Source organism: Morchella sextelata (genome assembly GCF_020137385.1).
Source record: "Morchella sextelata strain SCLS chromosome Unknown scls_8, whole genome shotgun sequence".
NCBI classification, from domain to species: domain Eukaryota; kingdom Fungi; phylum Ascomycota; class Pezizomycetes; order Pezizales; family Morchellaceae; genus Morchella; species Morchella sextelata.
This window is the reverse complement of record NW_025408623.1, coordinates 1728520-1749970: the sequence shown is the minus strand read 5'-3', so window position 1 is coordinate 1749970 and position 21451 is coordinate 1728520. Positions and strand designations below refer to the sequence as shown.

At 44.2% G+C, this 21451-nt stretch overlaps 4 protein-coding genes across 4 annotated transcripts; 1 reads left to right on the top strand and 3 right to left on the bottom strand.

Moving 5' to 3' along the window:
- Positions 1-238: 238 nt before the first annotated feature.
- H6S33_012653 (uncharacterized protein) lies at positions 239-1050 on the bottom strand (the record flags this gene model as incomplete). Its single annotated transcript, XM_044844028.1, has 7 exons — positions 239-247; positions 330-380; positions 507-547; positions 619-673; positions 722-810; positions 869-902; positions 964-1050. 7 exons carry the CDS (start codon positions 1048-1050, stop codon positions 239-241), a joined length of 366 nt encoding a protein of 121 aa, XP_044695302.1.
- Positions 1051-2984: 1934 nt separating this feature from the next.
- Positions 2985-7783, bottom strand: H6S33_012652 (uncharacterized protein; the record flags this gene model as incomplete). The annotated part of the gene is made up of 6 exons (XM_044844027.1): positions 2985-3029; positions 3089-3757; positions 3813-3929; positions 3991-5148; positions 5209-6714; positions 6794-7783. 6 exons carry the CDS (start codon positions 7781-7783, stop codon positions 2985-2987), a joined length of 4485 nt encoding a protein of 1494 aa, XP_044695301.1.
- A 5005-nt stretch (positions 7784-12788) lies between these two features.
- Positions 12789-13339, bottom strand: H6S33_012651 (uncharacterized protein; the record flags this gene model as incomplete). The annotated part of the gene is made up of 4 exons (XM_044844025.1): positions 12789-12861; positions 12920-13026; positions 13083-13137; positions 13293-13339. The coding sequence occupies 4 exons, from the start codon at positions 13337-13339 to the stop codon at positions 12789-12791; spliced, it is 282 nt and encodes a 93-aa protein (XP_044695300.1).
- Positions 13340-14084: 745 nt separating this feature from the next.
- On the top strand, positions 14085-14856 carry H6S33_012650 (uncharacterized protein; the record flags this gene model as incomplete). Its single annotated transcript, XM_044844024.1, has 5 exons — positions 14085-14098; positions 14159-14179; positions 14480-14532; positions 14681-14744; positions 14808-14856. 5 exons carry the CDS (start codon positions 14085-14087, stop codon positions 14854-14856), a joined length of 201 nt encoding a protein of 66 aa, XP_044695299.1.
- Positions 14857-21451: the final 6595 nt, after the last annotated feature.

Here is a 21451-nt window from a genome sequence, read left to right as displayed (position 1 = left end):
AAGGTGCCCGACGCACCCGCTAATACTCGCCACAAACCTCCACTCAGAACAGTGCTTGCTATTATGCACTGTGCCGTCAATTGATCAAAGAAAATCTCATCTTCTGCTGCGTAGCTGTAAAAAACTTGGATGTGCGGCTCATTATGCAGGGAATCGGTGCAGCGGACGCCTTTCTGATCTGCATACGAGGAACATCATCCTTCCCGCTCCAAAAGCCAATCTGCCATCCCGGCCAGATTCACAGAATCTGTTATTTGTCGCCACCAGAATCTAAGCCGTCCGGCATATATATATATATATATTGATATCCAAAAGTAAGGCGAACATACTCTCATCCCCTCCCCACCAAGCCGTTGCGCATGATATGATAATGACCAATGCTACAAACACGCTTCATAACCCCTCTAAACGTGCCTCACCACCAATATGTACCTCTCTTCCAGCTTGTTATCTAACATTGCCGCCGATGTTGGTAATGACCCGCGAGCCCTAATTCTAAGACCGACCCGATGACCTGGAGTATTACCAAGAGGAATATATTTGTTGACTGCGCATGGCATCGAGATCTCTTAGAATATGTATTGCAGAAACAGGGATGTCTGAGCAGGGGTTGTGTACCAATAAAGCTCCCTCGCTGTAGGTACAACATGACGGGTCGTGGACCCGGCTCGTCCTATAAAATCGCTAGGCCCTACTCCGGTCATACAATCACTGAGTCTACCACACCAGTTGAACTGATAGGCAAGCTTAATTCGACCTCCAACCATAGGACCTGTCTCATATGCTTTCGCCCTCGTGATAGGCAGAAATCTTCTACCGACAGTCAGCTGCAGGGATAACATCCAATGGCGGCGTATATCAACAGAACCATATAATGGCTTGGCATCGGTCAAGAGACTAGCCTATGGAACGTCAGGGTGGCGGATATAAGCCCGCTCCTGGCGGGTCCGATCAAAAAAATACCCGCACGTGCACGTGGATAGACAACGCAAACAAACAACCAGCCAGCGCGCCCAGTAGCCATTCCAACCCCAGTCCAGTCCGGCACATGATTCGACCCCCAAGGTGTCTTCGGCGAATCATGGCCCGTCACTCGCGTCCCTCAAATTCCAGCTATCCCTCTCCAAAACTGTGAGTTTCTAGACACTTGCTGTCAAGAACTTGAAGGGATAGTTGCCGCCTATGGTTCATTTTTCGAGAGGTGCATTGTTCGAGTGATCTTTGGTGATTGAGCGTTACTAATGGTACAGTTAGTCTTGCGCTAGTCGATAAAGGGTCTTTGGGGCTGGGTCGAGGGGTTAAATGGCAGCACCATAATGCACAGCTATTCTCCACGACAAATTAAAGACTCAAATGCCCCCTGGATAGGCACTGCTTCAGGCCGGTCTAAGTTCAACGTGGTGGGGGCGGTTGAAGGAGCGCAGCGGTGTAGTCAAGAGAGCCATATAAGTCTCTTACCGCTGGGGCATTGTTGACTGTTTTTTGTATTCACTAGAGCTCTTCCTAGCACAGGTGCGAACGGATCTTGATACGAGCTGAGAATGAATGAATTGATGATGATAGTTATAATGATGATAGCAGTAGAGATATTGAAGGGAACTAGACTATGTATCCTCCGTTTGCTTGCTGTATATATGTGTCCTTAATGCTTATCACTTTGTCCTACGTCTATGCCACATGTGACGTAAATGCAGTCATAGAGAAGGCTTGTTTTTTTGCAATGCGCCACAAATTTAAACCCCTGCATGTGTTAGCTGTTAGCGGTGTTAGTTTCTAGGATAGCTTGGTGATGATACTTTACTGCATGTATGTACTTGCTGCGAGAATAAGTTTCCGCCACCACTTTTATGTTGCAACCACATTTTCACGTCTCGCCGCAAGTATTTACTTGGCTTATATCGTATAACCAGATTCTATGCCGTCGACCCATCCGCCCCCGGCTATCCATCTCTAACGTTAACCCCATTCTCACTCCCCATGCCCTTAATCTGCAACCTTGGCCAGTCCCTAGTGCATCTATCGCCGAAAAAAAGTAATCTTTGCATGTACATGCGGTTACCAATATATAATCTAGAGATAATCCGAGCAATATATGCCCGGTAGATCATGACCCTGCGGCTTACATATATACAACACCAACAGTTTAACTAAATGACATCACCAAAATAAGGGTATTTACTCTAGAAAGAATTCCCTTTGCATATTCTAATCACTAGTTTAACTGCAGGTCGGCTTTGAGCGGAGAACACTAAAAAAAAAAAAAAAAAAAATAGTAAATTTCCGGCATTCTTATATGTGTATGTAGTACCACACCGCTAGCTTGTATTTGAGATGATACTGTAGTAATGTAGCTACCCCCTATCTTTGGTAATGCATTTGCCATCTCTTCCTAAGTATACGACGAGTGTACTAAGAGATATTATGGCTATCACAGCTCAAGTCCCCCTCCTCTCCCTACGATAATCAACTTTTCCAATAATATAATATCCTATATATCCCACTCTTCCACCCGATAAAATATATCGAGACACCCATCTTTTCTCATGCCGCCTATAACCCTCGGTATCCCAAACTCATACCAGCGAATATCCTAATGCTCGTATGACCGTAGGCTTATACGGCTCTCAACTTCCCCAACCCTCCACAAAAGATATCAATGAAGGAAATGGTGGACCACCGGAATGACTAAACAATCCTCCCTTTTCAAACAAAAAGGCCTCCATGCACTATGAACTCCGCGTAAAGGGGGAAAAAAAAAAAAAAAAAAGAAAACCATGAAATTTTGTGAACTGTGACCCATGCAACTACTAGAAACCAAACCAAACCAAAAACGCCTCCCGTTATGCAAAATGTCTCCGTCTGGGGGTATCTACAATAAAATAAAATAAAATAAATAATAAATTAGGGAAGAGAAATGTAATCAGGCCACAACTGATTGGTGGCAAGGAGGCCTTTCCCTCTTGTCAAAATAGTTTCGGTTTAGGTCACTTTCTGCGTACGACCAATCCTATGTCATGTATATTATACGTCTGATAATATCAAGTTAGGAAAACAGAATCAAAAGTCGGGCCTTATGAGAGACACTTACACTGACAACACCATGAAATCCCACAATTTCATCGTTCTCTCCACACTCAAGAACTTTGACGTTATGTGCCGACAAATGTATTGGTTTTTCTGGAAACATCTCTGAACTAACAATCGTTTTGCTCCTCCCCGCGTTGGTTTCGATCACAAGACCTACAATACGGTCCTCGGTGTCCGACCTTTGGAACGCCACCTTAATTCTGATAATTCTCTCTCCGTTCAGGCCCGAGATGCTCATTTTTTGGCGTGGTTTAACAGTGATGGGCTCCCTGTCTGGCCACTCACCCATTGTGACCAAGCCCATTTTCTCAGATCCTCGAAAACGAATACTTGTGATTCCTTTATGTTTAAAAAGGTTGACGCAGACAAGGATTTGTTCCAGTTGGGATGGATCAAAAATACAGTATGTCCGTCCGACTGTATCGCTATCGGAATATAATTCGGTTCGCTGGGCTACCAATGATGAAAATCGCATGGTTTTTCTTGGAAATTCTTTAATATTACTGAACCATCTGAGTTTGGTAGCTTTATCTAGAATTTGGAAACCGGAGGTTGTTGGCGGCGAAGGGATTCTTAGGGAGCGTTTTCTGGAACCTTTCTTGGGTCGGTATAGGAGCCCTACCGTGTCCAGCACGACGGCCTCTCTGGTAGGGGTAAAAAATGGGATCTCCTGCGGAAAGTATTAGAGAGGTACAAGATTCAGATGAAGGGCACAGATTACATACCCGGTCCAAAGTTCCGTAAATTCCAACAGCTTCCTGTCCTTCTGGTGCTTGCTTTAACCTCACGTGTCCGGAAAATGTTCCAAACCATGGAGTTGTCCTACTCATGCTCGTGCAGAGCTTCAAGAGGTCAGTAAAGACTGAAGATTTTTGGTTTATAAGACATATTTTCAAATCTTACCGCGAGGGCTCCGGTATTTCCGTCAGGAGAGTATAGAGACGTAAATTTCTCCCCCTTCTTTAGCTCCATAGTCACCTCATAGGCCGAACGATGTCCAAAAACGTTGTCACACCAACTACCACCCCTTCGAAATACTAGCCCACAGAACTGCCCACTCTTACTAACGTAACCTTTCACGGCGTCGACACCCTTTCCTGCTTCGTCGTCAAAAAACACACATGCGACGCGCGATGTAGGCTTGATATCTCCAACCGGCATGATTTCATCTGTTCTGCACTTCCACGGATATTGTACCATTTCTGATACAACCTTGGAAGATTCATTGTCACTATCAGAAGGAGCATAGATCGGCGCCCATGATATAAGTTTGTGGTAGTTGAAATCAAACTTGATGGCTTTGAGGTAAGGGCATGATAAACGGTATTTGACTCGTGTAGGGGCATCCGCTCGATTCCAGTTTGTTAAGAAATAAATTCTTTCTAAAGGCGGTGAGTAATCCCCTTCACAAGAAGCGCTCTCTACCAACTCCTCGTCTCCAGATACTGCTTTCTGTGTCTCTCTCGGTGTGGCTTCTTCACCTGGCAGCACCGCAATTCCAAATATCCTTTCACCATTATCGTAGTCTATTTCCTGCACAAAAATTCCCTCGCTTTCGTTATCATAACCAAAAAACCTATCCCTCTCTTGGGGTTGTGAGAATGAAAATCTGATGCCCTTCATTTTCCCGTAGATTGTGATCTTTCTTAGGTACTCAAAAGATGCCCATCCAGTGTATTCAGCTTCACTGAAAGTACGGTCGCATATCCCCATGTCTCCAGGCCTAGAGCCAATTGACCACTTACTAGGCGGAGGGCCATCGTCCCATACCTGAAGCTTATCAGTCATATCGTTAAATGGGATGGGACGCCGTAATTGTGAGCCATAAATATCGTCGTGCCTCTCGGAGCCGGTGAGGAGTACAAGGCCGAGTTGGAGGAACCTTTTTTGCTCGTAATCATATAAACAGTGCAATCCAATCATATCCCCATTAGTTTCTTTCCGGAAGATCGTATGCGATGGGCCATCAATGTTCGAAGCTGATGTTGAAGCAAAAACTTTGTGGGTCCCTAAATATCGCGGACCGAAGACTTCGCTAGTGAGACCGCTTTCAGTAACAAACTATATCAATATAATTAGCGATCTGTCCCATCTATCCGTTTCGACAACATATAAACACACCAAAATCCCGTGAATACCTGCATCTCCAAAGGAGATAACTATAGCGGCCATTGGATCCCGTTTTCCCTCCTCGAAACATATGCGGTCGCTTTTGATAGCATCTGTTGTTCCTAGAATTGAGGTAAACTCTCTATTTCCCTCCCCATGTTCCCGATAAACAAATTTCAGACCCCTCAAGGCCTTATCATCATAATAACCCACAATTTCCTTCAAGCTTTTTTGTTGCTCTACCTGGGCCTCGGCGCCTTCCTCGTGGAAACCATTGTCCCATATTTCCCATTCTCCCGTGCACATCCTCCAGTCCATAATATGTAATCCTTCACGCTCTAATAATGATGCATTGGCTGGAGGGAGTTTCTTCCAGACAGAGGCCTCACCATGAGACAGATCAACAGTCGATGGAGGGGTAGGCAAAGGTCCAAATCGGTCCCGCCTCCCACGGTAGATGGTCTCTTCCAGAATTCCAAGTGTTTCAATGAATCCGGCTGAGTTCACGAAGCCAATAACACCAACAAGTTTCCGCCACTCAGCTGGGGCAGTGATCTTCCTGCAATTACCGTTCCAATGGCCAAATTTCTTTGAGAATGTATGATCGTTGCCGTAAACTAACTGTATTCCACTTATTATCTGGTTCGCTAAACAGAAGACAAATCCAGTCAGTTTTTCCGGCCGGACATCCAGGTCTACAAAAGCACTGCCTCTTCTCCCAAGTTTCTGCATGGTATTGTATTTTTCAGCATCGCTGACGCTGACGATGTAGAAGCCGAGTCCACAAACAGGTCCATCTTCACCATCCAACCAGACACGAACTTTGTCGACCTCTAGGATGATTTCCAACAAGTCTTCATCTTCCCCTTCAAATAATCGATCTCTCATGCGTGAACCAAAATAGACACTCTGGGTTGTCCCCTCTTTCCCGGTACGTACCCCCGCGTACCCTCGCACAACACCAGTCTTCTCGGCTTTGCTCTCCGGTGCTTGATACTTATGTTGGAGTATTACGTCTGAACCTTCCACCAGTTCGTCCGCCATAGGTTTAACGATCTTCCAGATTCGATTCCGATTCTTCAGACCGATATCTACCGCATCCCACTCATCTTCACTATCAGACAACGATTTAGGAGTCATCATTCGCTTTCTCAAACGTTCAAAACTCCCTCTCCAATCTATATTTCTTAGTACTGGTCGGTCAAGTCGCTCAAGGCAAGCTTCGTAGTCCTTTACCTCCTTGACTAATGTCGGCAGGTATTGGAATTCCTCTCGTAAGAAGCGTCGGTAGAAACTGTCTGGAAGGCACAGGTTGTGAACCGCGGGACTCGCCGTTTTGAGACTGAAGACATCAGTCGATGTGAGTAATTTACAAAACTCCAATAATATCTCGGGAGGCATTGATTGGAACGGGTCTTCGAGGGCCGCTCTAGGCGCACAAGAGCGTGACTGAGTACCACCGACGGGCAAGAGGGGTGAATGTAGTACCGATATCAATGATGGATCTGCGGCAAGCCACTATGAATTGTATTAACATGATTCTTTTTACTGGAAAAGACGAAAGATGGAAATTAAAAATAAAAAGGATAAAACCAACATGAAGGCCTTCCTCATGCTTCCACTGCCAACCATCACCACTTCCTTGTCCCTCTCGATAATCAACTTCTCCTAGTCTCGATACTACTCCACTTCCTCTACGCTCTTCTGATAAGGCTGCTGCGGTTGAATTGGGTACTATGGCGCTATCAATGACCCCCGTTACACCAACCAAGCCTCTGAGATAGCCCCATAGTTCATCCATATCAAAACGTTCGTTCATTCGCACCACCCCTCGCTCCTTGCCTGATTCCTCTATTGCGAGGTCTAAAAGAGACCAGCATTCGTCATGGAATGGGATCGAGGAGATGACATAACGTGAATCTGGACGGCCAAGTTCTTGATATACATGGAAGCCGTAGGTGTTTTGTTGCTTGTCCTCGTCTGAGAAGAAAGGGTGCTCTGTATGTACCCCAGAGTTATCATCGCCGTCCTCCTCATCGACTGAAGCGAAGGCATCGGCCCAATTCTGTACCTGTCGAATGAGCCCTCTACCGGTAAGATATGCTGTAGATGTGCCGTAGTGTTCGTGGTTCAACGGCTGGTGGTTCGATTTCTTGTATATCAGAGCACGCAGATTTTTTGTCCACTTCATCTGCCTGGTCGAGATGTGTTTTCCATTGTAAGCCTGCATTGTCTTCCGCTTCTCACTCACCATCCCTCGTCTACGACCTTCCTCCTCTGCAACCAGCCGTAACTCCCGGCTACGGCTTGCCGCATGGCTCATGCTATTGCGAACCACCTCCCCAGGAATGCAACGGTTGTTGTGTGGTGATATATTAAACTCATTGTCGATGTCGAGGTCTTCGTTTCTATCGTCTTCGTCTTGATCCTCATCCCCGGTATTGCTGTTGTAGATATCCTGCTCACTTCCAACGGCGTAGGAAGGCTGTGCGGGGTTCACAGCTGTACGGAATACTTGAGCAAAAGGACCGCCGCACAAGGCACAATAGAAGTGCGTCTCATAAGATCTCGATCTGACATCGGACATCGCAAAGATGACTAGGTAAATGATGCAATACCTTTGTAAGTTTCCTATGGCAGAAGGAGCAGATGGAGAAGGAGAAGATCCACGATTGTTTATATTTGTCGATTTTCTCCTCTTTCGTTTTTTCCCCTGTATTCCTCCCCCTCTCTCACTCACTCTCTCTTCTTCTTCTTTCTTTTCTTTTCCTTTGCTGGATAGAATAGAATGGGGCCTTGCTGTTGCTTGCCTTGCTGTCAGTCAATGTTAGTGGAGGTCGAATCAGGTGCTGACGGACTATACGTATGGATTGGAGGAGCGAAGTGGTGTGTTTTACTGCTGCTTCTGCCGCCGGTGATGCTTGCTTCTATCGTTAAATGCAGGCGCCAAATTCAAAGTCCAAGATACTGACCTATGCTAGTGACTGATATAAAAAGCAAGTGATTTGACAGGACACACACTACGGCAACTCCATGTGCGATACTAGATAGACTAAGGCTGCCTGTACTCTACCCTCATGTGAGTACATGTATGCAGTAGTATAAATATGCACTGTATGCAGACCCTGGTCAATTAGAGCGTTTAGGTTAGTGGATTGACCCAGCAAAGATCAAACCAGACAGGGATTGAAATGCTGGAGGCGATTTCGGCTCTTCCGTCTCGGCTTAGTTATGTCCGTCCGATATGTATCGACGGCTAGTACAATTATGCTTGCATCCGCGTGCTGCCTGCTGTTATTCATGGCACCTGCACTGCACCAGGCGGCTACGTTTTATTGTGCTTACGGGAGTTACGCGATGATCTGAGGCAGAAGGGATTGGCCGAAAAAGCAACGAAGGAGGAGGGGGGAAAAAAGAATATGAACTCTAGATATGTACCTACTACCTATCCACCTGCGTATCGTCTCGTCTTGCGGGATTCCAGAAAAATACGGGGGAACAATGTAGGTACACTAGCAATTGCGGTGAATCAGTCTTCAACTTCCGTTTTACCCTCTCTAATCTCCAACGGATGTGTGTGTCCTGGCCTGGCCTGGTGGTCCGTGTCTAGTACACCGCCGGCCAAACTTCAAGTATGTACTCTACCTAGAGTACATGTAGTTTTGGGTGCAGCACCAATTGCAAGCAGCAGCAGCAACGCTGCTGGCTGAGTTGGCTTACAAGTATGTAGGTACTCGGGGCAGGTAACAAGAACCTGAACATAAAAACGCGCTAGCAGGGGTCAAAGTGGTTGCTACCAGAAAAACGATGTTCAGGTTCTTCATGCCTGCCCCGAGTACATGATGTGGTTACTCTATGTATGTAAGTTACACCCACGCACGCTCCACCGAGAAGGGGAAAGAAAATAAATTCAATTCTATGTGGTTCTGCTTGGAATTCCTTCCCACCGAAAGATGTTGTGATACTGTGTGCCCACTGGCATTGATACTTACATGTATGCAGAAAGAGGTTCATCCGAGATACTCTAGAGTATGCGTATCATACGTAGGCCGCGTATGCGCCTTGATCGTAACGATCAGCATCGTCGCCAGTCCCGTGGCCAGAGGGAAACACTAAATAACAATCCGATAACCGGTATGAATATGCCAGCGCGTTTACTATCCACTTGATTGAGTCCAGCGACATGACTTTTCCCCTCCCTCTTCACATCTTACTTTGGGCGTCTAAGCGGCGTTAATCTTGGGCTCTATTTAGAACTTTTAGAGTGATCAGTAAATCGAGCACTACTATTTTGCTCCTCTTCATGATCAGGGGATGTTTAGTTTAAAGTGGTTATGCAGCAGCTAGTTATTGTTCCACGACGCCAAGTGTCCAAGCACCCACGTTGAGGACTCGATTAAGCACTTTTGGCTGCCGATACGTATACATCGAGTTAAGAGCAAACCCAATGGTCGTCATCGTTGGACCAGTATTAGCATACATGTACCTACCTCTAGTTCCCGTTCAGTTGGTCAAGAATGGCGTCCGGCCCGAGCTGGTTCCCCCCTCGCTGAAATAAGCTTAAAGCTAGATGCTTCGACGTTTCGGCTTGCGCTGGTTGGATACTACTTACATAAGCCGGAATCTTCAGCATCTCACTCTTCAGATGAATGATACCATGTAATGTTATCCGTCGCCTGAACCATCCCTGTGTCAAGGCCATGCGTGTGCTCGTTTGTTGATTTGTTGCTGTTGCGCATCGGTTAAAGAAGAACGGGAGAAATTAAAGGTGGGTGGGCAGGGGAACGCGTAGGTACAGTTGTTCAAGTTGTTGCAAAGTCGATGCTCACAACCGCAGCAGGCCGAAGAAAGCCTAAAGAAGTAGTATATCCTATATACGTTCTCTACCCAAGGTATGGAACTTATTACTCCTCGAACTTGCTATCTTAAAGTACTTCTCAATTCTTTGCTTACATGTAGTCACTGCTGCTCCAGCATCCTCGTACAAAATTTAAATGACATCCTTGATCTAGGATAAGCCTTGGATGCCAAGAGATGTAGCTAAATACCGTTCTAGGAGATCATGAATCAGATTCTATTATGTCTGTCCGATCACAAATCGATAAACATACTGGTTTGGGGTATCCACATACAAGATATCGACGTTTTGATCTGGGAACACGAAGTATCATGGATGTACGGTCTCGAGTACAGTACGAAGTACATGTGAGACTTCTACATACAGTCGCACCTCGCTATCTCGTAATTCGATATCTCGGATCTCTTGCTGTCTCGTACGGATTTGCGAGACAGGTACTGCCCTTCTCCACTAAAAACTATTTGCTGTCTCGTATATTTGCTATCTCGTAGGGGTTTGGCTCCCAGAATAAGCTAACGACATAACGAGGTGCGACTGTACATAGAGTACTCGTATTTTCCTGACGTTTGTGGACGCGACTGATATTGCATGCCATACAAAAATACGCCAAGCTCATGATTTTGGGTGTATGCAATAATGGCCCAGTTCAAAAACGTCAGGAAGATACTAGTACAACAGCCCGCTGCACATGAGCGCTACGGTCCGTACCGATGCTATGTAATAACAAGACCTTTCCAGTCCTGACTGATTTTACGTACAAGTACATGTAATGTAGAGTAGGTATGCGCATGTGCCAGGCTCTCGTGGTATGCAGCAGATCCAATTCCGTCTGGAAACGTCTCGCGATTACGAAGTGCTTTTTCCCGGTACCACAATCAGCCCCCTCCCTACCCACCGAAAGGATTCCCAGTGACCTGTTCGGGGGTAATAGTTCTATGCAAGTACCCTGGGGCAGCGAAGGTACCACTATCAATTTCAAATTAATGGGTCACTGCCAATCATACGATCAACGGGCTGGAATCTCTTTTCAGAAAATATTCGGAGTTCGGAGTTCGGAACACATCATGGGAGTAGGGCACCGCTCACGTTTTCCTATGCATCCGGAATAATCCTATGGATTGAGTTTCAAGAGATACATGTAGTACTAGAGTACTCCATGTAGCATTTTCTCATTTCTCTCTTCAGCCTCCAGTCATGTACTTCAACTAATCTATTCTACCACAGGTGAATGTATACATACCTCTCATTGACTATAGTTCTTCCTTTTCCTTTGCAAACAAAATTAACCCTTGTTGATCAAGAGTAGTATTTATATAAGTAGATGGCAGATAAGTAATGTTTGCGATAAAGCGAGAATACCAGGCCCGGACGTCTTTCCCCTTTGTGGTTGAAGTGTCGGGGACGCCCATCTAGCGACACATAAAGTATCTAACCTGTTTGTCATCGTTGAAGAATCAAGGAGCCCTGTCTCCTCTCGTTCCTTTTCAAGCCCGAGACTACATGTATGTATTGCATTGTCAATGTTCAATCCAAGATCAACTGCTGTATCTACACAATCGATCCATGGAGTCCGATCTTTGACCGACGTTAGGATGCGTGGCCGGACATCTATTAGTGCCTAGGTACACATATTTTCATGGTTTATAAGTGAAGTCCACAGCATCTACCTATCCCTGATTGGCTAGGGGAAATACCTCAAGTCGGATAGACGGGAGCTACATGTGGTAGGTAACTTATGGGCCTGTGCACTTATCAAGCCCCTTCGTCAACAATACCTAGAGCGCCTACATGTATTTGGTACCCTACCTTACCCACTCTACAGCGAGAGGTAGAATTATTGTAGAAAAGGGTCTAAAAACAGGGTTTAGGTGGCTGACTCGGCCAATAGGACTCTTCCCATGCTTCTACAATAATTTTACCTCACGCTGTAGGTAAATGTACTCGATGTACAAGAGCTCTCCACTTGACTGTCACTGCACATGTGAGTACTCTAGAGTATAGTACCAGCATATATGGCACATACATGCACCTACGTAGAGTACTGAGCTAAAGTACCTACTCGAGTACTCTACCACAAGTACATGTTCTACAGTAGAGTACTCTAGAGAACTTAGGTAGGCAATAAGAGCCTGAAAATTCAAGCTGCAAGCAGGGGCTCAATTTGGTGTAACTTTTCGCCAGCCGCGAATCAGAGGTCGTTACCATAAAAAGTTCTTCTTGCCTGCCCAAGTACTCTACAAGCTCCCCCTTGCTACTCCACCAAACTATATCGAGTGTATGGCGATCCTTTTTCCCCTCCTGATACTAGTAGAGTAGTTTGTATCTGCCACAATTACAAACCTCTAATAGTCCAAGCCATCTTTCTTTTTCGAGCCTTTCCTGCATATCGTCCCGTCCCGAACCAACTCAGAGTTTAGGCGAGACATAGTTATATAGAGTATGTATGTGGAGTATGTACCGTAGACTCGTGGGTAGAGTACTCAGAGTATGTAGAGTATATACCTGTACTCTATGCGGTAGGTCTCCCCCAATGTCCAGCACCGTACCTGAGCCCTTCTTGTCGATAGTTATCGGAATTAACGTCAAGACTTTCCATCCTAGACCAATGCTAAGATACCTAAAAAGTTTGCGAATGGTATCCCCATCACGTACCATAATACATGCCTCTGGAGTACATCATGTAGATCGACAAGCTCGCCTTGACAGCATTCCGATATGAAACATGCTTAAGGATCTAGGCTAAAAGAGGGCTGGTTATCTGATGGATAGGCAATCCTATTGGCGTGGTAGAAGCGCAATTCTGTATTCTGTAACCCCACCGGTCAGTTAGCCAGCCAAGATGCCCATCCGGTCGAAAAGTCACACGTCGCATATGTATTCATCTGCTTCGAATTCTTCTGTTCGTCTGGGCCACGATGAATTCGTGGGTCGGGGTCGGTCGGGATAGGCAAAGCAGTACTCTGTTCTCGACTCTGCACACCCACTCAATAAATGTGCGGATAACTTATCGGCAGTTCAATTCTCGCACCTGGTTCGGGCGCTTTTTTGTTTGCCTTTCTCTGCCTTCCTTGGTCTTTTTGGTTCTAGACTGCGAAGCACATACACGTGTGTGGATATATTTAGGCTAGCTAGCGCACTGGAAGAATTCTCCAGGCGCTGTGGATGTCGGTTCTAATCTTTATGGCCTTGTGTATCCTCGTACACGTGATTTTGAACAATGCCGCAGGGGTGTAGGTACATGTGGGTAAGGACGGTAGCCCGGATGGCAATGGCCTGGAATACCATGATATACACAAGAGCCACGATATGTCCATGTATGTACATTATGTACTTAGGTATTCACCATCCTGGATCGGACCATTAGAAAGGGACGTGTGTGAAGACTATGGGAATATCAAGATGGGAGGAGTAAGAACCTCTTTCTTTCTTCGGGATGTGGAATAGTTGCTCCATTATCATGTTCAACCAATGATCGTTTCTGCACGTTGGCTGCAAGATGTTTCACCATAAGATTAGTGGGGGTCTGGGTGGTGGTCTAGAGTTCTCTCCATTTTTGTTTCACAACGGCAGTCCTTCCGAGTGACAGGTCATGAAATTAAGCTCAAAGCTTGCGGTGTAGGACAGGTTGTCTGGGCAAGTCTGGGAAGACAAAAAAAGTCTTCCGCATCGGCAGTTTTTGCTTGCTTTACGTGGGGATTTGTCAAGACTGATTTGATTTTGGCGGTGTAGTCGCCGACACTAAAGTCCTTCAACTAGCGCTCTACCTTACAAAGCGGGCCCGAACCTTCTGGCTAACGGATACATGTAAGGTACATCTAGTCACCCTAAGTATTGCTTACGTGCGAGAAGTGTGTCAGGCTGGGCCCTAAAGTTCATAATGAGTTCTCCACGTACGTCCGAAGCCTAGCTAGGATCTGGGTCAGTCAGGATTATCGTTGTGGAATCTGGGTGTTCTTCCATCACGGGTGTGTCCTACTGCAACCTATCATCATGCATTAACACCAACCTGAGTGCTCATATTCAAACGAGTATGAACAGTGGTATGTACGTAAAGTACACATTTGTACGTATTTTACTCTAGCTGATGCAACCAGGAAATTACAGCTATCCCAGCTCATTAGACAGGTATCAATTCCGGATCGAAATGCACGTGTTACCAACACCCAGTAGCTCGGATACGGCAATCCGGAATTACACACATCTAGCCACTTCAACAGGCGCGAAACCTCCAATTCACCCCCGAATATACAAACCTATCATGTTCGGTGGGCATCAAGGGGTGGCCGGTAGGGCGGTCATCGCTGAACACTTTCTGAGTCGACTTTTGGATTCTGTTAGACTCCCATGAGATGAGCCGACTCACAGTCTTGTCACGAGATAGCAAGCTCGAACTCATGAGACTGAACATCCCATGAGACAATTCAGCTCGAGGCCATTTTTGATCTGGCTCGAGCCTATTTTGAGCTTGCCAAGGATTGGTAATCACACATTTAGCTCTAATAATGTGATTCTATATTTTGTTAAGTATTTATTCACTTAAACCTAAGTTTGATGGGAGATTTTTACAGATTTTTTATACATCGCATATACACCTAGATAAAACTACTTATACATTCCACTTATTAGATGATACTGTTTATCAAGATTTTCAGGGAGAGCCTAGTTCAATAAGGTCTTATTGGCAGGAAAGGTATTCACCCATATTGTAAGCTATCACCCATAAAAAGGCTCAAACAGGCTCATAGATCACAAGGTTGAGTTCGGAAAATGAGACCAGATGGTCCCAGCAGCCTATGAGATGAGATGAGGCAAGCCTATGCCCTGGGCTCCTCTCGAACAGGATCATGGGAAGAGCTGATTAGGAAGTTTATGTATCAATTACAGGCTTGTGATTGGAGGCTTACGAAAGTCACGCCCATAATGTGTTAGATTTCCTGCAAATGAAGCATTAGCTGAGGGCTAATCGGACGAGATTTTTTTTATTTGGAGAGGTTGAAGTGCCAAAAATGGCGATCAATCCGTCACTCCTTTCATTAGGTATTCTTCATTTAAGTTAGAATTAATTCAACACACATAGTCATCCCCAATCAGCATAAGACCCGCAATTGCCTACCCCGTACGTAGCATAGTGACACCCCATGTCCCGTACTGTGCGCGTGCTCCAACGACTGCTACCGATACGTATATACGCAACTAAGATTCATATAGGTTACTGTTTTCTTTTCCCTGACATTCATCATTCTATTGATATTGCAGTCGTCTTCTCATCCAATCGTCATATATACTGGAATGTCATGAATCATTCAGCTGATGATACTTGGTATTTTAGGCAACCACGTGCCAAGACTTTGGTTTCTATGAATCAACGCGCAGGCGCATAATTTCTAAAATATGTACATCAAGCAAAAACAAGGCTGGACTCATAGAGATGAGTTAATTATATAAAGATGACCCATGGCTTAAGCTTATATGAACATATTTTACATGAGCTAGCAAGAAAACTTCACATTTCTTAGGCTATATTCTTGATAATGTCTCGGATGTGATCCACATCTGTGGCACAAATAACTACCGTGGATACAGCAATTTGAGCCATGCCGTGGAACGGCATCCCAAAATGATACTAGGCCTAGATACCGGACCATCAGAAATCGAGTGATAATTCATGATCAGATATGGTCAGGCACGTATCACTTGCAACACTCATGGATCCATCGCCGTTGGATATACAAGTAGGCCAACCAGAGAATGGCATAAAAAGAGCTTAATTTAAGCCGCAAGCACGAGCGGAAAACTCCTTTACACATGAAACGGAAACTGTGCCGCAGAGATGACAGTAATGCGAAGCAGGTCAGCGGCGCCCATGACTCAAGGCATCGGCACAGCGCCAACCCCGCTTAAAACACTCTAGGTCACTCACGATATAGAAAGAAGGGAAAAATCGAATCCATACACTCGAGTCACCAAAATCATTTGATAGATCATCATGGCATGTCAGATATTGGGCTGCCCATGAAGATAGAATTTCTATTAACGTTCCACCATGCATTGCATAAGCGCTACCAGCAATGGCGCTGGAAAACTGATGATTAACCATTCTCCTCTCTTTCCGGTTTTCTAAATTCATCCAATAGACATCTTTATTCAGAAAACCCTGGTACCTGAGTTATGTGACCGGCTACCTTACTCTAGGCTGCATGCAATTGATACCTGCCTTGTCAGGCACTCCCTCCTCCTGGATGCTGGTTTGAAATGGGCCAAAACACCCTGTACTTTTAGTTGAGTTGAAGCTGTACTGCAGCGCAGGTCAGGTTATTGACTCAACATCAACTAAGGCGGATGATTTTGGTAAACCTCAGGAGGTGTATTAAACTAAGCTCAACCAAGATGTGTAACAAGTTACGTGTATATGGAGCCCGACTCAAGGAAATTTGGTGATTTTTATATTGATATACGCGTATGTTAGCGGGAATACAGTAACGGGGCCATCGAGTAGTAGGCGAAAAGAAAAAGGTGATGTCTAAAATTAACCACATTTCATATATCGGGCGACTTTTGGCTTGAGAATTTTCTAATACATAGGATTAAGAAATAGCTAGGCTTACAGATCTGATAAGTGAATAGATGATTGGTTCCATAAATCAATTGAAATTCTAGGCATATATGGTGAGCTCAGTTATTTAATGGGGATATTTGGATGAATCTAAAAAGAAAAGAGAGCCACCACCTTCAAAGCTGGTATAATACTAACCGCGATACGTACTTGGAAATCTCTAGAAATAGATGATAGGGTACTTGTGGCTGAAAATTCTACGTAAAGGCTATTGAATACTGTACGCTCCACTTACCTACCTCCCTACTCCATGAGCGATATTTCAGCGGCACAGACGCATGTATAAGGAGAAAGTGGGGACAGGAAACCAGGGTGAGAACTTTCTTTCTCTATTTTCGGTACGAGTTTCCGTCCTCCGAGTCCTCTGTAACATGTTAATATTTAGATGCTGGTACTACCGGGGGGTCAGTTTCTATGCTATTGGGAATATTACAATTGGATGATATTGAGGGCATCACATCATATGTATGAGACATTTTCTTTTGTTGTCTCTCAGCTCGTCAAAGTTTAACCCTAATACTGACTGGTTTGGTTTTTCTCGTGCCACGAAACCCGGACAGACGGAATTCTTTTCTTTTGACTGATATTTATTTGTGGGTATTGGAGTTTGATACTCCATGTTGTGTTTCGGAAAAATAGGGAATAGGAGTATCATGAGCGTAAAAAGCGTTAAGCCCCCCCTATTACTTGGCCGGTCTAGAAGTTTTCTGATTGAAAGTTCAGATGTGCCGTTCTATTTCCTCTTCAAGCCTCAAAGAACGCGTGTTTCTTGGTTAAATGTAGGCTCAATACCATCGGAATCTTTAATGACACCCGGATATCCGTAACTTTCACAGTACCGTACCAATACAGTGGTTAATTAAATTACTTCCCTCACTAAAGTACATGCATTTTCATGTATCGTTTTCCGGGATGGGAACCACAGTGCTGGCATCTGGGAGAATCCAATTTACCAACCCCTTGCAAGTGCATCGGAGTTGTTTGCAAGGATTCACGAACCCACCTTGGAGCCCGAGATCGAGAATCGGCCGCGTCTGTTTCCCTAAAAACTCTAAAAACATATTGTGGAGTGGATCCATAGGCTGAAAACTACCGGAGGATGGCTCTAGACCTGCTCATTATATATCTAACCTCCTATGCTAAGATACCCATTGAGGTATACGTCCTTGGATGAAATCTCGAGGTTCAGATACAGACACCAGTAGGAGGTATTACAGAATCAAAGAAACCAGTGATCTCCACGAACAAGAAAGATCTACAATCTATAAAACTAGCTAGGCGGCGAAGTCTCCTTACATAATCATTTTCTTTCAATCATTAAATATCACTCGGATCATTGAGTAGGCTGAAGCGAGTTTTTTTTTTTTTAACTCATTAATTGTATGCAAATCGTAGTCTATGACAATATCGCACTACCCCAGAACTACCCTTCATCTACCGCCATCTCAACAATAAAGAAAGAAGAAAAGTAACTATTTAAAAAATAATTTGTGTCGTCTCTCTTTTTCCCCCCTTACCTCTTAGGCCAAGTATGTTTTTCCCCTCGTAGCTTCTGCGCATCGTATCATAGTCATCCTCATGCTTTATGGCTGAAGCGAGTTCTTAGGATTGATTGATTGATTAGGTCAATAAGTACATGCGAGTCCTTAGGATAACTGATCGACTGATAATTCATTAATTGTGTGTAGCCTGGGGGCTAGAGAGTTTTTAGGAGTTTTGTTTTAAATAGGAATATATATACCACAACAATTTTGAGAGTCGGTCATAAAGCCAACTAGGAGTAGGCGGCATGGATAGCGAAGTGATAGTATGTCTATGAATTAGGAAGAGGGAATTAGGAAAGGGGACAGGACCGAGTAAAAAGAAAATGTACGTGGGAAGAGTCGATTTCTTACATTGGACGAGTCGACTGACCGAGTTGAATTTTACCATTGCCTCAAGCCGCTCGTGGATTTTGAAAGGTTGCTTTTCCCGACTCATACATGGGTGACTCTACTCGTCGTATCACAAACTCGAGCTTTGGTGAAATATTAGCAGGTGACTAGTAACCCTTATTTCGCCCTTTAATAGATCAAACTACTGATATTTGTGTAAAGAATGAAACCCTAACTCACAGATCCACCAAGACTTGGCCTTTAAATTGATGCGTTTTGCATATTATAACCCCCGACTTTAATTTGAATATGTGCTCAAATGCACTTTCTAGCTATCTATAGGTAGGGAAAGACACCTAGGTTTACTAGATCTTTAAGTCCCGAAGTCTTCTTCATCGACATCATAACGATCTCTCTTAATTGAGTCACACAATATGATTCGATGTCCCTTAGGCCGTTATAGCTGGTTTTCTCGCTTTTGAGCGGCTTATAAGGAGACATGGAGCGTTGTATATATGTAGTATTATAGCTAGTAATGTTCGTTATGAATTAAGTATGCTTGGTAACTGGAATTCGAACTGTTGGAGGCTTTGGGAGTACGTTTCTGGTATGTTGGCGGTCGTATCCGGATACGGATCATATGGGTATATAAATCTCTATTTTGGATTGCCTAGATTATGAACTTGCATATTTTTCAGTCAAGCGTTTTTGTTTCCACGTTCCTACTCCTATATATATAATCAATAGTTAGCCTAGGAAATGATTACACGAGTTTATATGCCGGATGAGCGGAAAACGTCATAGATCCTAGAGGCGCCTTTATGAATACATATAACCTCTGGCTTAATAAGATCTATACGTAAAAATATAGTAGTATTGCATCTTTGAATTCAAGACAATACGCAAAAGGTTCAATTAGAGTCTATTGCTGAAACATTCCAAAAGAATGGATACAAAGGGAATGTGGAGCAATACAACTTTCTAAAGATATATTATAAAGAGATGTGTCTAACTGCTTATTAATGTGTATCGATCGGCCAAGTATATCATCTCAGATAATCTTCAGTCACAGTATATCACTCGCCATGTAATGCTAACGGGACTCAGGCGGATTTCGCATGTTCTTAATGCACTGCCTACGTACATGTAGATAGTAGAAATCAATACCAAGTTTAAAATCTTTATTAGTGCATCATATCATTGTGAGAGGTATATGTGTAGTTAAATACATACCTACATGTCGCTATAGCTATAGGTGAGGGCGAAAGTACTATCATGTCAAATGCAATCAATCTCGATTTTTTAAAATTAGAACACATGCAACAGGATATTTGGCGTCTATTCCTAGTCTACAGTTCATATATGAAAGGGCGAGTTATTATGGTAGACAAGGTTCTGGCAGCTCGTATCCTTGGGCTGGTGAGACACGCAGCTTCCTGGAGCTAGGACTTCCTGTCTTAGTTGTCCCTTCTAGTAGAAAGGTGGCCCAGTTTGACACTCAATCATTAATTAAGCCGCGCTCTATTATTTGAGGAGAGACGACTTGACTTCAACTACTCGAATAGGAAGTGCTGGAATATGCGAGTCTCACCAGCCCAAAGGATATGCATATGGGTGTCGATCTAGGAAACCGTCCGCACAGCTCCAAAAACCATCCACAGAGCCAAATCCTTATTCCGAAGAACCACACAATTGAACCAATAAACTCTAGATCTTCCTAAAGTAGAGAGAACATTGGCGAGGGCCCAGAATTAATTTTTCGGCCATTTATCCCATCAATTAGAGGCTGTACAATACGGTAGCGAACTGGTGAGGCCTTGCATTTCGCGTGGCCACACAGGTACCTTTTACTAGATCGTCACCCATATATAGAGTACTAAAATTTGAACGCTAACGTTATAGCGCCTAGATCTTGATAGAGCTCAGTGTGGAAGGGTATATTTGATGATCAGATAACTACGTCCTTTTGCCACTCGGGATTTTTTTATCCGTGCTTTACACGTGTTCGGGGTCTTACGGGTTGTTAGAACTTCTTATGCAGACTGAATTGATGTATGATACGCGTATGTTGTGAGAGAAACAATTTAGAATAATACGCGCGGTGTACCTACATGTATTCCATTAAGTAGAAATCGAACCCAACCCACTCTAGACCTCCCGTTGCGTGGCTCTCTTGGGCTTGCCACCTCCTATTATTGTTATTATCTGTATATATACGTACGCGTCTAACTTAACGTCGCGGGCTCTTATTAAGATATGTAAGTAATTACTAAATCCTACTCCTAATATTCGATTATATGCGCTAACCATCTTCGTGTGTCCAGCTAGACTCACTTATTCGATACAAGCTTAAGGTCACCTTTATCTCGAATTAAGTGTATCTACACGCGATGTGTTCGCAACGAGCCTGTTGATTTGATTGTAATGTTTAACGTTTCTTAGAATGCGTCGGCGATGGGCGCCCGATTAAACTTATGAGCCGAGCTGATCAGTATTAATAAAATTATATATACCCTCGGCCCCCTATCTATTAAATTCGCGTAGGTGAATACAAATACATATTTATGTCTTGGAGGGTACAGGTCATGTCTGGCATGTTGATATCAGCAACGTGCTATTATGCCATCAGAAGCCCTGCATATATATGCTTTGTGCCATGTGTTCCACGTGGTGCGAAACAACCCCGGTAATGAAGTACATGTACATTCGCCATTCCCCGGCCACGTTTTCTTGAACCGCATCTCTCCCATGGTCAGGCTGGCGGACCATTGGTTAAATAACCAAATAGAATTGATTAAGATACTCTCGTGACAGTAATACCATTAATTGTTGCAATATATGAGTGCAATACACAATAATGTTTTGACGCTTGTCGGCTACCGGCTGTAATAATAATAGTAGTAATAATAA